Genomic DNA, 15535 nt, shown 5'->3' with positions numbered 1-15535 from the left:
TGGGCATAAAAACATACTGCAACACAAACATCAGACAATCATTTTGGTAATTTTATAAAAAGAGAATCAAGCATAACAGCAATCTTGTGATATCATAACAAACTTGATTATTTTTTTAAATACGGACTCTTACATGTTTTAAACGTAGCTCAATGTTTAAAAATGGTTTTTAAGGTCAAGAAGAGGAAATGCAAGCATTCCAGAAAGGTACTTTTAAAAAAAAAAAAAAAAAAAAAAAAGCTCTCACTAAAATCAGGCTTCGGGCTCCGTCTCTAATTTCTATTCAGAGAATTCACAAACACTATAGTATTCTGCTTATCATGTTTTTATAGATGTTCTGTGGATATGCTCATTATGTACATTATCCAGCTATTATTTGCAAAATCAACTAATCTTTGCTTATTTTTCCAACATATTGGTTACAAACTTTCTTGTAATTTCTTGTCTTCAAAAAGGCCTCTCCAGGATTTCATTTGGTTTTGCTCTTTCACTCTAATCATTTTCATTCTAATCAGTTTCTCTTCCTTGTCTATGGCAGTGTTTTGTGCATTTTGAGGCTAAAATAATAATAATAGATAATAATAATAGATGTGGAAGTTGAACTCCCTAACCCACAGGTGGTGAGGCAGTAAAAAGGTTCCCACACAAGTTATGTTTCTAAACTATCATCCTTGTCCAGATGCATCTGTTCAAATGTGTCGAGGCTTTTAAGATCTAAGATTGCAACTGATTTGGATTTTTTTGTTAAGCATTTGAGGTTTAGTATCAATGTGTTCCAGGTATTTAAAGCAGCAGAAGTATGTCACATAATTGTAATAACTGTGAAATGCAAACCCACGAAAGTTTGGGAAAGTTCATGTACTGTAAATGTGTGTGGGTTGGCTGGTTTTCAGTCAGTAAATTCAGACAGAATGTTACGAATTTATTTTGATTACCTACCATTATGTTGAAATTATGAAAATCTAAATTGTCATATAGATTTAAACTTGTTTTTTTTTTTTTTATAAACGTTTAGTCATAAAATGAAGTCATAGTAAGATGACAAGGTGTTAGCTTGACCTGCCACAACAGTTTATTTCTCTTATTATCTCAATAAAACATAGCTTAAGTTTGTTGAGATTATAATTTAATCAACTTATCTGAAGAAAATTAAATCTCAAACTGGTTTTGTTATGATCATAGTTGATCTTGAAATATAAAGGCTAAAATTCAAATTAGGGTGATGCGGTCTACTGGCTTAAGATGGAAAAAAAAAACTGATCCTAGACTGATGCATTACTAAATTTTAAATGACAATTATTATTATTATTATTCAAAAATACTTTCACATGTCAAAATAATGAAATAGTCAACTCCTGATCTTGAAATGGTGCAGCCATTATTGCCGTCCATACATTTATTATAAATAAAAAACATATCTAAGTATGGAAAGATGCGTCTCCATACTCAGTTATATTTTTTCACTCTTATGCAGATTCTAAACATGCTAATAGTAAATTGTATAATTATCAACAATGCACTGAAACCCTGAGTGACTTTATACTTCCCTTAACCTTCAGGATGGAGCTTGTGATGCAAACCAGATTTAACTGGTTAGCTACTCCCCACAATGAGTTTTTTCCACATAGCTAAAATAGATATGACTAAGCAGACAGACTCACTGTGAGGTGGAGATACTGACTGGATGTTACCACGAACTTGATAACATGCACAATCACTCTAATTGGAGATATCTTAGCTGTTGGTGTCATGTATAATCCAAAGTGGAAGAGGGAGAAGTTGAAGACAAAAAATTATTGAAAAAAAAAAAAAAAAAGATCCATGACAACCGAAATTGATCAAAGTTTTAAATTCGGTTAAATGATAGGAAGCAATTTTGTATTTATGGCAGGCCTCTGGTAAGAGAAAGCCCTGTCAACACACCACTGGGTTATCGCTTGATATTAGCAGCCTTGTTCAGTCTGCATCATTTATTGGTCATGGTTAATAGGCTAATGTCGACTGAAAAAGAAGTAAAAGTTCAAATAATTATTTTTAGGAAAACCTTCAGAAGCCTAGAAACTACAGATCAAAGCCACTTCAAATATTACAAGAAAGTTTGTCTTATTCTGCAATTAAAAAATAAGGTACTTATTAAGACTTGTGCATGTAGTGCATCCCTACAGGTAATGGTCAGAAACCTGGATATGGTATCTGCATATCCAAAGACTCAGTTCCCCGTAACTTTAAAGCTCTTTTTTTTTTTTAGATATGTATAAAAATATCTCTCTTTTTTTTTGGAGTGCTTTCTACTCAAACATCTGCAGCTCTGAGTAATTTCCCTGAAAAAAAAAAGAAAAAAAAGGAACATGATTCAGAACCGCAGAGGAGGAGGAGGCCTCAGCTGCTTGGTTACACAGTTCAGTGCCTCAGACACATTCAGAAAAAAAAAAAACTGAGACAAAGCTAGCTTTTTTTCCTCATAAGTACGAGCTACACATTCCTCTCATTCTCAGCTGGTGCTGCTTTTGGTCTCAGCTTCTTCTGGGAAATTCATGGTATTCTACACTTTAGTTCTCTGCTAAAAAAAAAAAACAAAACAAAACAAAAAAAAACAGAAATATATCCAGGGTGTTATACAAACATGCCTCACAACCCAGAAGCAGAAATCTGCAGAACATCTTCAGAATGCAAGGTTAGAAAATTACAGGTTTCTACTTCTTAGTGCTTGATTTGTGTTAAAGTAACCACGGCAACCAGACCCCGATTTACCTGCGCTGACAAACAGATGTGAATTAAGGCTTAATAATTTCTCTCAATGCCAGCTTACGTGTAACAAGCACCTGAGTCAGCATCTGTCTTTTGAAGAATAAAGACACGGACGTCATCTACAAAAAATGGTTGAAATGTTCACACTTTGGCTTTCATCTTTTTAAGCAACAACAAAAAATACTCCCCCATATTATTGCTTTTTTACTCCTCTGACAAGTAAAAAAAAAAAAAGTGATAAAACAACCTCTCTGACTGAGCTGCTAATTTCCGTCTTTGGTCTGTCACTTTAGGATCCGCTTGAATAAAAAAACAAAAAAAGACAAAATAACCCACAAAAAAAACACCTCTTTCATCCCTTCCTGTTGACAGCTCATTACTTTGCCCTCTCTTTAACTCAGAAACCCCTCATCACTTTTCTAAAAACTCTCCATTCAAACGTCTTTCAGTCCCGTCTCCATCTGTAGGGTGATGGAATATGAAGTCACGCACATTTTCAGGTCCGAGCAGGGAAACAACCTCTCATCGTTAGTTTCTGGAGAGAGGCACACCAAGCTGATCCGTTTCGCATTAAAGTATTAGCGGCTCATTCATTTATTGGGTGTGGAAGGAAGAAAACAGATTTATAGTCTGAACAGATGTTTAGTCGCTCCAGCTAATATGTGGAACAACCTGTTTTTGCACATCCTGGCTGCACAGACCGGCAATTACTTCAATATACGCTCATTCCTTGGCCTTTAGTTCCAGTATGGCAGCATATTTTAGCTCATACGGTCAAACATGTCAAATTTGTTTTGGTCCTAAAAATAGTCATCTTATTTATGTTATATTTTATATTTTAAGGCATTGGTGATTTAATACTGTTTTTAAATGATGAGTGAGATTTCTATAGAACTTCACATATTCAGTCTGGTTTGTGGCAGAATCCAGGAACAAAACACAACAAGTTTTGATTAAAATTCCTCTCAGTGCTGGATCCATTAGAGCTGTGGCGTCCAAAATGTTTTCCATGTGGGCCAAAAGCGCCTGGTTGAAAATATCAGAAGGTTTTTACAGGAAAAAAGGCAAAATGTTTTATTGTGAAATTAGAACATTTTACCTGCTTAGCATTAAAACAAACACACAATATTTTACTGAAAACAAAGAAATCAAATTTTGCAAGTTTGCCCTGCTCAAGAAAAGGTTTATAATTTCTTGATTTTTTTTCAATTGTCTTTGTCTAAAAAAAAAAAAATCATAATTTGTATCATTGTTCAATGGTGGACATGGGCTACACACAATCATTCCGAGGGCCTCAAAATGGCCCTCGGAATGAGGGCAACACTTTGGACAGCCCCGTTGCAGGCAAAATCGGGCATCTTGATTTGCACAAGTTTTGAAAATAACTAATTCTGTGTCACTGATCACTGTTCTGTGAAAAGCCAACTTCAGCACAGAACTCACACAAAAAGCTTCTTTTGGAGAGTTAAATCATCCTGAAGTGAAGTTAAAAAACTTGCATTCAGAAACGATTGTTTTTTTATGAACTGGAGGTTGCAGTCCTGCTGTGACAGCGATATTCACCCTACCTTCTCAATCTCAAACACATTCTTTTAAGCCTTTAATTCTCACTTCCTGCTTGGTTTTTCTGAGCATCTTTTCCAGAATGCTATAAACAACTGCGCAGGAAAATAAAACAACCTTTACCATGTAGTTTAAAATTACGAAATGTAAAATATATATTTCTATTTAACATATATACTTTTTTGCAGTTTTTAACTGGCTTTAATGCAGCAGCTTAGTAACACACTTAAAAAATACACCCTTTTATGCATAAAAAATGGTGTGGTCTTCAAGGATTGTAAGGTTTTGTTCATATCTATAAATCTTTAACCCATCTAAAGGCAATGTCACCACACTAAATACATTCATTAATACATAATCAGGTTGTCATTAAATTGTTAAAGCAGACAGGAAACTTTTAAAGGCTATAGCTACAAAACAAATTGAATATGAACATTGTTTTTTTTTTTTTACTTAATTATTTTTAAAACTGAAACTGCAATAAAATAAAGGCCCTTGTTTTTTTTTTTCTGTTATTTTTGCATCATGAGCCAGAAATGATGGCAAACAGCCAGCCTTTTACTGTGTACTTTTATGCATAAATATATATTTTATGTAGTCTGACCTCAAACCAGTGACAAAACTGTTTAAAATGCTGATATAAAGTTTGGAAAGCAGCAGGTCTTCAAGCCTGCCTTGCTTGTGAAAAGCATCTCTTCCCTTTGTCCTAAACTAATGCAGGGTGGGTGATACATTTAAAAGCCACAGTAAAAATTTGAGTTACTCGAAGGACAGCAGGTCTGGGTGAGGCTCTGCCTCCTCAGTGCCTCCTCCTGAGTCTTTACTGCAGGGGGCGCCGTTACCAAGCAGGACCTCCTCCCCAAGGCTGATGCGGCAGGATGCCTTGCCCAAAATCGGAGAGGAGGCGAGCCTGGAGTCTGGCGAGGATGCCCTCTGCCAGACGTCGCAGGGTTTGGCTCGGGACTCCAGAGGAGGATCCTTGTTGATGAGGTCTGGCACAGAGAGCTGAAGCTGGTGCCGACGTTCCTCCTCACCTCCTTCTGAGCTCCCTTTTTCTTCCTCCCCTTCTTTGACTTCATCAGTCGTGGATTTGGTCTCCTCTGTCTCTGAATCGGCTTTGTTCTCCACCGGACTGGGCTGCCCTGTGATTTCTGTTGACCTCTCCTCCTGCTCCTCACTGCCTCCTGGTAGCTTTTCCTCACTCTTACTCCCCTCGTTGGGGCCCTGAGATGTTTCGTCAGGGGAGGGCAGGAAGGGGGGAGAATCTGCCGGCTCTGGCGAGGCGACCACAGGGTCAGAGGAGATCATCATGTCCTGGGTCGTCTTCAGAGCTCGAGGGACGCGCTTCTTTCCTGTTGGCGGCGGTGGGTCGAGACGAGGAAAGGAGTCAAACATGTGGCTGGAAAAGAGGAGAGGGAAGAAGGGATTTATCTCAGGAGCTAATGAACCAGGTTTTACTACAAAAGCTGAAACTGTTAAAATATAATACAATTATTTACTGCTGTAGAATATCCAGTACAGGTTTCAAGTTTTAATCTGGTGCCCTCTTTTACTCTTTACTGTAGGCCTGAAGCCTCTAAAAAATATGGAAAATGTGAGAATAGGAAAAACCCCATCACGCCTGAATAAAAGCAACATTCCTTTTACCTTTACATTGAATTACAACCATTTAAAGCTTTTGCGTTGCTTCAGTGCAGCTGACTGAAAACACAAATCCTGCCCTACGATTAAGACTTTAAACCTCCTTCTGCCTGCAAATGACAGCATGTTGGGTGACGGAGGAGTTGGAACAAACCGACTGCTTTCACTTTACACCAACATTCTGATGATTAGTATCACAGATAATCAAAGCTCAGAGTATTCAGCAAACTAAATTAACGTAATAAAGAGGCTATGCACCTCTGACGAATAAAATAAATCTCATAGGAGTTGAAGGTTCAGACACCTGCAAACCTTAGCAACATGAAGTCAATTAGCGTTCTCCATGTACACATTTTTTAACCAAATTTTCCAACCATTTTCTTTGCACTCTCTCTGTTCCTTTTCCATAGTAAAAACTCCCTTCCCTATACTTTTGTGTTATCACGTTAAATCATTTCTCGATCAGCCACCAGCTGGTCGCAGCACATGGCTGCTCATCCCGACCGTCCCGGATCCGGTTCTGCTGCTGGACGTTTCTTGCGAGGTTTGAGGGAGTGGCTCCTCTCCACCGTCTCGAGACGTCACCTACAAACTGTTCTGGAGCAGAACAGCGAGAGCAACACACCCTCTGCTTTCATCAAGGACACGAGTCCTCCGTCACACAGTCAATATCAGGACTACAAAGAGGAAGATGCTGCTGCTGCTGCTGCCGCCACACATCATTTGCAGCAGTTCTGTTCGTCACCATTAAAAAGCCATGGTTGTGTTATTTCATCTGTCAACAACAACAAAAAAAAGGAACTGCTGCATTTGGACAATTTGAGTTGTGGAATAAATTGAACATTTGAATAAATAAAACACAAAGAAACAAACTTTTACGAAACCTTTTTTTAAAAAACAAAAACAAAAATATACTAAATAAAGTGGAATTAAATATTTTCTAAATAGAACTCTTAGAAGAACTATTTTCTGCTTCTTCTCTGCTGAGAGGGTTTAACCTAGTGGGGGTGATAACGATTCATTTTCAAGTAAATGTGTGATAGAGGAGTTAGAACAGTCAGAAGCTGATGATTTTGCCCATTTATCACCACAGTTGAAATGACAGATGCAGTGACATTTTCTCCTGACCAGCTTGTTCCAGCCACTGAGACATTTTCCACCTACTTTGACAAAGTTTGAAACCGAAGTCTGCAATGTAAATTTTACTCACGGCCTGCTGTAGGGAAATGTGCTTACATGAATATAGTAAATAATATCTACCTGCCTCATTGTTAAGATTTTTATTTGTTTTAATTAGAGATTATCTGTCTTTTTTTTTTTTTAATAAAAGTTGACAGGTCTAAATGGGAATAACAGCCATCGTACATTGGATTACAGTGTAATGTAATCTGTTCAGATAATACAGACATTATTTAAATAATAAATTTCATTAGAATTATTGAAATGGTTTATCATAGTAATTCAGAAAAATACGTAACAACAAAAATAGCCCTGGTACATAATAGTTTAGATTAGAGCACCTGAAATCTTTTCTTACAGGTGCAAAGTTGAAGTAGCAGAGGATGAAATAGGGATATGAGCTGGAAAACTCAAACAGCAGGAACTGATAGCAAACAAACAAAGCAGACACTTGTGCTCTGTTTACGCTTTTCGAGTCTCATTTATCAAAAACCTGGAATACATTTGGGCTCAGAAATGGTAGGAGGACAAGTTCCATGTGTGATTTATGAAACCATGTGTCTTTTTGGCCAATCCCAGTTTCCAAACAAACAGGCGTTGATACGTTTGGCAGCAAGAAACGATTGTCAGTTACAATCAATGAACCCCTTAATTCACTGTTGCAGTGGCACTGCCCACAAACCATTTGAAAAATATACAAATAAAAGAGCAGAAAACACATTTTCAAAGAGCAATTCAACAGACACACTAAAAGTCAACCAGTAATGTCATTCTTCACACGAATAAAGCAAATATTGTGATTTATCTGATACTACTTGCTGAAAACAAGTCTTGTAATAGACGTGCTGTCTCCCTCTGACTCATAGCAGTGCATCATGCAATAGAGCACCAAATTAAACCTGACTATCCAGTACAGTATTGCTCAAACAGGCCAAAATGACTTGCTTATTATTAGGCATGTAGAAATAAATCCTGCATCGAGTCCAAGGCCAACCCGTCATTCCTTCAATACCCCAAAGGTGTCATTCCACAGGAGTCCATGAGCTCTAACTCAAATCTCCCACTGTTCAAAAACCTCAACGTGAAGAATAGCTGTGCTGATATCGGAGGTCAGATTTCCTCTCTCAAAAAGGGTTTCAGATTTTGGCACTGTGCCATAATGACAATCCTTGAAAGGTAAAATTGAACTAATAATTATTGATCACTCTGCACAAAAGTCTCTGTGCCATCCATGAAAAACTCACTCCTGTGAACGATTACAAGAATAAGCTCAGTCACTGCTAGTTATAAAAATTTGGTAATTCAAAAGCTAAAAGGAGATTTTTTTCTCTCTCTCTTTTGCGTTGTTCTCCATCTTAGCAAATTATTTGGCAAATCATACAACTGTAATGTTTGGTCAAATCAATTAGGTTTGTTGATCCCAGCTAACTTAAAATACCCATGTAGTGCACAATCTTGCACTGCAGTAATATTTCTCAAACAGCTGCATCACAAATCCACACAGAGGATCTAAAACCAGACATGGGATTTCAGCAAATTCTACTCTGAAACCTAACTTTAAGTGTTTTGAATTGAGGACACTCTTCTTTCAGCACTGTGCTCCTTTGATAAATATTACAGGAAACAAATAAGTCCATAAAAATATGTATATTAAAAAAAAAGAAGCTTTTTTTGGTTGTTTTTAAGCACCCAGAAGTATCAAAAATGTATTAACTAATAGATCTCTAGAAAATTTAATTCCTAGCCTGGTGGGAGTTCTTCACCTTGTGGCAGAGGGAGCTGTGCTTACCAAGCTTTTGCCTGAAAAAGATACAGGATAAATATGACCAATTTTAGAAGCTAAGCTAAGTGTCCGAATATTGTCGTCTTATTACCAGCAATAAGCACAGTCACATCTGCGCGATTCCTCCTGTTTTTGCTCTGAATATGGTAGTTTGAGTGCTAACATCAGTGCTTGCTTTTAATTCACTGTTGGACTGAACCTTTGCTGGAAGTTTGTGATGCAATTCACCTGCCGTAAGAAATCATACAGCTGCTCATCTGCTAAATCTTACATCATACATGGGTAGCTGTCTACATTTTACACAATGAAACATAAACAAGTCCTCTATCATTTTTAGAACCCCTAACTATATATAAATATAAATTGAATTGATACAACTGATGACATTTTTTATGAGTGAATGCACCTGCTGGCAGAACTGTGGCCAAGTTTGTCCATGCAGCTCCAAACTGCGCCAACATTCTTGTTGACCTCAGTGACGCCGATGTCTCCAAGGTGGCTCGGCTCCTTTCTTCTCAGCAGGTCGTTGACCTTAGGGAAAAGAAAATTCTCAGCTTTGAAGGGAGATAAGCTATCTGGGTATTTTTTGAGAACCCGCAGAGGTTATTGTTACAAATCAGCTTATGATGCACTGACCTTTGCCCCAACTGCCTTGCCCAGGTTAATGGCATTTTTCAGCCTTTGCTGTCCTCCAGAGGATGGGGAGTCGATGAAGGTGGAGCCAGAATTGGAATTAGCTGATGCTGAGAGGGATCGGGTGGAGTGCTGACCTGCTCTGGCGGTCTGAGGGCTCTGCTTCTGGGCAATGGAGTTCTCAAACAAACTCTGATCAACTGGACAAGAAGCAAACAAAAGAGAGTGTTATAAAAATCGCCACATAAACTTAAACAGAACAAGAAAAAGTGTTTTAGAAAAAGGAGGTACAGAAAAGTTGCAAACTTTTAAAACAGTAAATGATGTAGATGAGGTTCCAAAAGAAATGAAAATGTTTTTTTTTTCCATATTCCTCTGCATTAAGAATAATTAGATTCAGTAAATTATTTTAAGGTTCTTACACATTTTTATGTAATATTGCAATTATCTTTTAAAAAGTGTACAGAGTTCTAGAGCAATTTCATTTCCAAAGGTTTTGAATGCAGAATCTGCAAAACCACAAATTCAAGAGATTGCTAGATGGAAGGATGGATGTGCAAACTCAGCAAACAGGACATGGATTAAAATAGAAATATGCAAATTGATCCGTTTTTTGACCTGAAAAGAATTATCCTATTTATTATCTTTTCATTATTTTCAGGGCTTCTCAGAAAAAGTAGGAACCCATTTCTTGAATTCAGGCTACTTTTTATTGTTTGAGCTTATTGGGGGACTGAAAACTCTCTAGCTGTTAAGACTCGGCTGTGGTTGAAGCAAACTGATATTGCATCATCAAAGTAAGATTCAATTTTGTTCTGCAAAACTGAATTTAGCATGTGGGATTTAAACGATAAAGGCAATAGAGCCACTATACCGAGTGAGGAAAGGATGATTAATAAACAACATGTTATATTACTGCAGTGGAACACACAACAAGCAGACAGTAATAGCAATCATGCATGAATGAGTCAGAATGCAGACTCAGAAACAGCAAAACAGAAAGAAATTCAGTTCAGCTCAGACCACCAAATATCTTACCTCTGGGAGAGAAATATTTCTCGGGAAGCATTTAACGAGACAGAGAAACATTAGATTTCAGATCAGTTTACCCCATAAATGTGCACATTACTCCACTGTTTCTGCTTGGGAATGAAAATGTTGCTCATCCAAAACTCCTCTAAACACAAATAAATGGAGGAAAAACACCGAAACGAATTCAAAATTAAAGGCTAACCTTGACACCTCTTTGCACTCAAATCTTCCATTTGCTGTTCCAATCAAGATATCTAGAAGGGCCCATTAGCCAGACGCTCGAGGATGTCTGACCCTTTAGTACAAATCAATGTGATGTAAAGTCCATTAACTTCAAGGAAACAGAAAGGGATATGAAAAGGGAAAGGGAAAAAAAAAAAGAATTTCTACTAACATGCAGCTACCAAGAAAGGACTGTAAATAAAATTCTGTAGAACAGAGTGAGTCTGCCATTAAAATCTGAAACACATCTGTAATGAGTAATGAGTGACATGAGGTAGTCGACTGACTAGTTGTCTGGTGAAACCCCATTTGTAGGAGATTACACTATAAAAGAAAAATGGCAAGACAAAAAAATTCATTCCACACATTTTCTGATCTGGTGCAAGTCGAGCAATCGACAGATTTTAGCTTATTTAGGTTTTTTTCTTTTCTCTACAGCAAAGACTGCAAACTTTTATTACAAAATAGTTGAGGGTTCTTTCAAAGTGACTGGCAGCTGTTTTGTTTGCAGATGAAACGGGCTTCATGTTCATATGTTTAATCTTTGCAGCTTCATCTTTTAGTCTCTTTATATCAGCTCCACTCAGTATGTCACCTGATGAGCAAACATCAGCAGAAGAGACCAGTCGTCTAACAGAAAAACTTAAGATTTCTTTGCTTCTTTAGGGTAATATATTGCACTTTTTGTTCATTTCATTGTATTTAACCAACTTTTTTTTTTTTAGATTTAATGGTGGAATGTGGGTAATAAAAATTAACACATCAGTTCATGTTATTGATAGTTTGTTATATTGAATGTTTTATCACACAAAATTGTTACAGCTACTTGACTGGAACCTTGGGAGTTTTCCAGTCAAGGTTTGGTTAATTTAAATATTTTGTTATGTAGTAAACAGGAACAAGTCTTTGCTCCTGGAAAAAGCTCCAAACACACTGATTCCATCCAGAAATAAAGCTCCAACTTTAACTCGAGACTTAATGGCTGGCTGGAATAATTTATTTATATTTAACTGCTGATTCATCTTTTACCCATGTAAGTCAGCATTTATTTATTTACTGCACTTCACTTCATGTTGGCCATTCCTTCAGTTATTTATTTCCAACAATGTACATATTTATCTATTTACTAACTTACTGTTGAGCCTCTGAATACAAATTGAATTATTCCAACAGGAATTTTTTTATCTTGAAAACACTATTCCCATATCCAAAATAATGGAAATCCTAGACATTCATTTTCAGAGGACAATTCATTATTAGTAGGGCAGTCAAGAAATATTCTTATTTGAAAAAAAAAGAACAAATTTATATATATATATATATATATATATATATATATATATATACACACATATATATAAGGTTCCTATCTAAATACATGTTCATTAAATTATAACTCTGAATTTTAACATTCTGCAGCTTTTCTCTGAACCACCTCCTGCTTCAGCTTCAACTATTTGGAAACTACTTGAAATTTCTTTGCCTGATTCATTTACATACAAATAGTGTCTTATCACTATTTATGTCCAATTCTCTGCTGGACTGTCCCTGAACCTTCACTGAAGGGTACGGTTTCCCAAGAATGAATGCAAATCTGATGTTTGCTTAAGACTACTTATTGTTCTGCATTCCAATGTCAGTATTCCCCAACTACAGCCACAGAGAAGTAATAGAAATGTTACAAGTGAATATACACGAGTTAGCTGAGCAAATGCAACAGTTTTATTTTTTTTTTATATTTTAGTTATGCTAAATCATCTTCGGTTGAATCGTCATTTCCTGATTTTTCTGTTCGATTAACATCAGTTTGATGCAGTGATGAGCAGATATTTGCCTTACTAAATTGAAACCACGTCTGATATTTATTCATGTAGGAACAACACCCAAGGACAGTCTGAGATGATTTTCAAGGGGAAAAAATGAACTTGAATAAATAAAAAAAATAAAAATTACAAAGAGGCATATTCAAACACAGGAATGCTTAATTAATAGAAAACTACTTAATTTCTATTTTAAGAAATCAAAAGTAGTCTTCCACCTTGGCACAATGAGTCATGCTTTTGGTGTGTTTTTACATGCAAATACAACAGTTATGTAGTTTGTAGAGTAGCTGACTTAGCCAAATTTTAATAATGCAACATTCTGCAGAGTAAGTCTGCTTCTTAATAAAACAGACCATTACCATTTACTGAGGATCTTCTGCTAAATTAGGTGACGATTGGACCCCCATCACACTGTTTAATGTTGCTATGTTCTGGGAAATATTAAATATAATTAATGGGCACACACAGTACATTTGTCTCCCACTTTATTGTTGGCATCCTGAATATCAGCACAGCTTCTGCTTTACAAATATGCTGCTATTTCAGCAACGTAATTGCAATTACTAAACTGGGGCTGTTTAACAGGAGATTTGTTTGATTTGCCACTCATTGTGCTCAGGCGTACGACCATCAGTAACATTTACTAGGCAAATTAATTTCAAAAAACAAATTATTCACATCCTTGTAATTAGAGATGGCACAATCTTGTGTGCTGCAGCTTCTCTGTGGTTTGTGCAGATGAAAAAAGAAGCTCTCTTTTTTTTTTCTTTTTGACAAAAACATAAAAGAAAATAAAATGTAATTAATACCATGCACTGCTATTTAAAGTCTTAATTTTGTGCTGTCCACCACTTCTATCCGTTAATCAAGTTTTTTTGTTGTGTAAGTTCTAGTTGAATGAACTCTGAAAACCTAATCAAAAAAGAAGAAAAAAGATTTAAAATATATTCACAAGTAAAATTGTGAAAGCATGTTAATTTCAACAATAAACAGCATTGCAATAACCGTGGCCACTTTTCAGAAGCCAAGTGGGACCGTGGCCATCTGAAGGGAAAGTCAAGGATCACAACACAGACAAAACTGACATGCATATACTGTGTAAACTTCAAGCACACACACCGAAAAGGAGCATAGATGATTAAAGAAGATGAAAATCAATAGAAATTTGAGATGCACAGAGAAATCCACTGGTAATAACATTCACTAGATTATATACTTCATTGGTGCCCCCAGTCAGTGAATGCACCACACCTAAGTGCTAAAAGTATTGGGAGCCAACAATAATCCTCTTGAGTTCCTGTTGTTATGGGGTGAAGAACACTCAGTAATTCTCATCATCAGTGAGGTGTGTGCAAATAAATTCAGGGAAAGCACAAAACCTTGTAAAGGCTCCTAGAAAAGAAGCTGTATCACTCAAACATGCTTGAGATCCTTCAGGCTGCCATAAGAGAGAGTGAAACATCAGCATAGAATAGGAAATTCAATGTCCTCCAGCAAAGTTGTTCTATTTTATCTTTTAAAGAGATTAAATCTGTCTGTCATGGAATGTTATTACGCGTAAGGAACTACTTACTCTATAGGAAGTGCAGACATAGACTGATGTTTAAAGCTTTATTTCCATCACAGTGTTTGTGACACTATCAAAATACTTTAATTTTGTCTGAAGGAAAACTTCAAATGGTCTGACATGTTGACTGACCTGCCTCTCCGCTATTCTGACAAATATATTGTTAAAAACAACTCTTGGAAGCCACAAACTGCAGATTGCCTGTTGACAATTTGCAAGGGCTTTTTTTTTTTTTTTTAACAATCAGTAAGAGATTGTTACCGATTGGCTGGCTGCTGCATCGCCGACTCTTGAAACATTTTTATTTGTCTAGGTACAGAAAGCATAAAGGGTGCAGTAGGTGTCTTTTAAATACAAAAAAAAAACAATTTTAAATATTCGTTAAAACTGTCACTAATGTTGTCACAGTATAAGATGAGACAGATCATCTGGGGAAAAAAAATCAAGGTCATCTGCCTCCTCCTGTGGGCCTACTGCTATCTGTGGTAAATACCAATTTATTTAGAAAATAAGAGACAAATACAAGAGAGAAAAAAAATGAGAAATCCAAACTAACTACAAGTGAAATCAGCAGGGCAGACATCTGCAACATCGGCCCCTTAGACATCAGCCACAGAATCTCTTGGTGTTTCTCTAGCAGGATTTATGCAGAATGATCACAAATGAGCACCAAAAAAATAAAGCTGCATATCTTTGAAAACCTGCTTTTTGAAAAGAAACATCCTTTTACAGGAACTTTCTTGATGTTTCTTCAGCCAAAATTTGTAATGTAGCTGTAACTGCAAACATGCATGTCTGCTTGTTCGGATCTGATGGGAATTGGCCTTAATGGGCTACATGTCACAAACCTCTGATGGAGTTCAAACTGCTGACTGTGCTGCTGAGGGGTGCAAAACAACAACTACAAATAATTTCCCGGTGTTTCCAATACATCTCTGTTTACCTTTTGCACTCCCTTAGAAAGCACAAAGCAACAGCAATAGTACTGGAGCACTGAAATGTGCATTAACACAGATGTTAAGAATAATGCTTACAAATGGAAAAGAAGGTGGAATGAAAAGAAATCCAAACATCTGCAGATATTATTTTCTAAAGCGATCTAGTTATTTTTGTGCTCTGTGCACGAGTTGTTCTTTAAATTACAACTAGGACTAGGAGCTCTCCGTATGCCACAATCTGCATTCATTTGCATTTGTTCTTTTCAAATGGCTGCTGATTAATAAGACAATAGTGAGATTACTAGTGGAGACGGCAAGATGTAGAGCGTAAACATGCAATCACTTACATCCTTATGTCATCATGTTCTTTTATAACATAAAATTTTGTTGCACGGAGAAGCAGGTC

General features: G+C 36.6%; 1 protein-coding gene across 2 annotated transcripts in view; it reads right to left on the bottom strand.

Annotated features, from left to right (window-relative positions):
* Positions 1–3795: 3795 nt before the first annotated feature.
* LOC103151101 (uncharacterized) overlaps positions 3796–15535 on the bottom strand; it is a 60016-nt gene continuing 48276 nt past the window's right edge. For both annotated transcript variants that reach the window (XM_016681150.1, XM_007570953.2), the window contains exons 6-8: positions 9551–9747; positions 9321–9445; positions 3796–5710 (exon numbers count right to left, since the gene is read on the bottom strand). In XM_016681150.1, the coding sequence (XP_016536636.1) occupies positions 5071–5710; positions 9321–9445; positions 9551–9747 (962 nt within the window). In that variant the 3' untranslated portion in view covers positions 3796–5070. The remainder of the gene's footprint in view (positions 5711–9320; positions 9446–9550; positions 9748–15535) is intronic.

The sequence above is a fragment of the Poecilia formosa genome, unplaced genomic scaffold, assembly GCF_000485575.1.
Source record: "Poecilia formosa unplaced genomic scaffold, Poecilia_formosa-5.1.2 Scaffold271, whole genome shotgun sequence".
NCBI lineage: Eukaryota > Metazoa > Chordata > Actinopteri > Cyprinodontiformes > Poeciliidae > Poecilia > Poecilia formosa.
The sequence above is the reverse complement of the archived record's forward strand: the minus strand, read 5'-3'. Positions and strand labels throughout refer to the sequence as shown.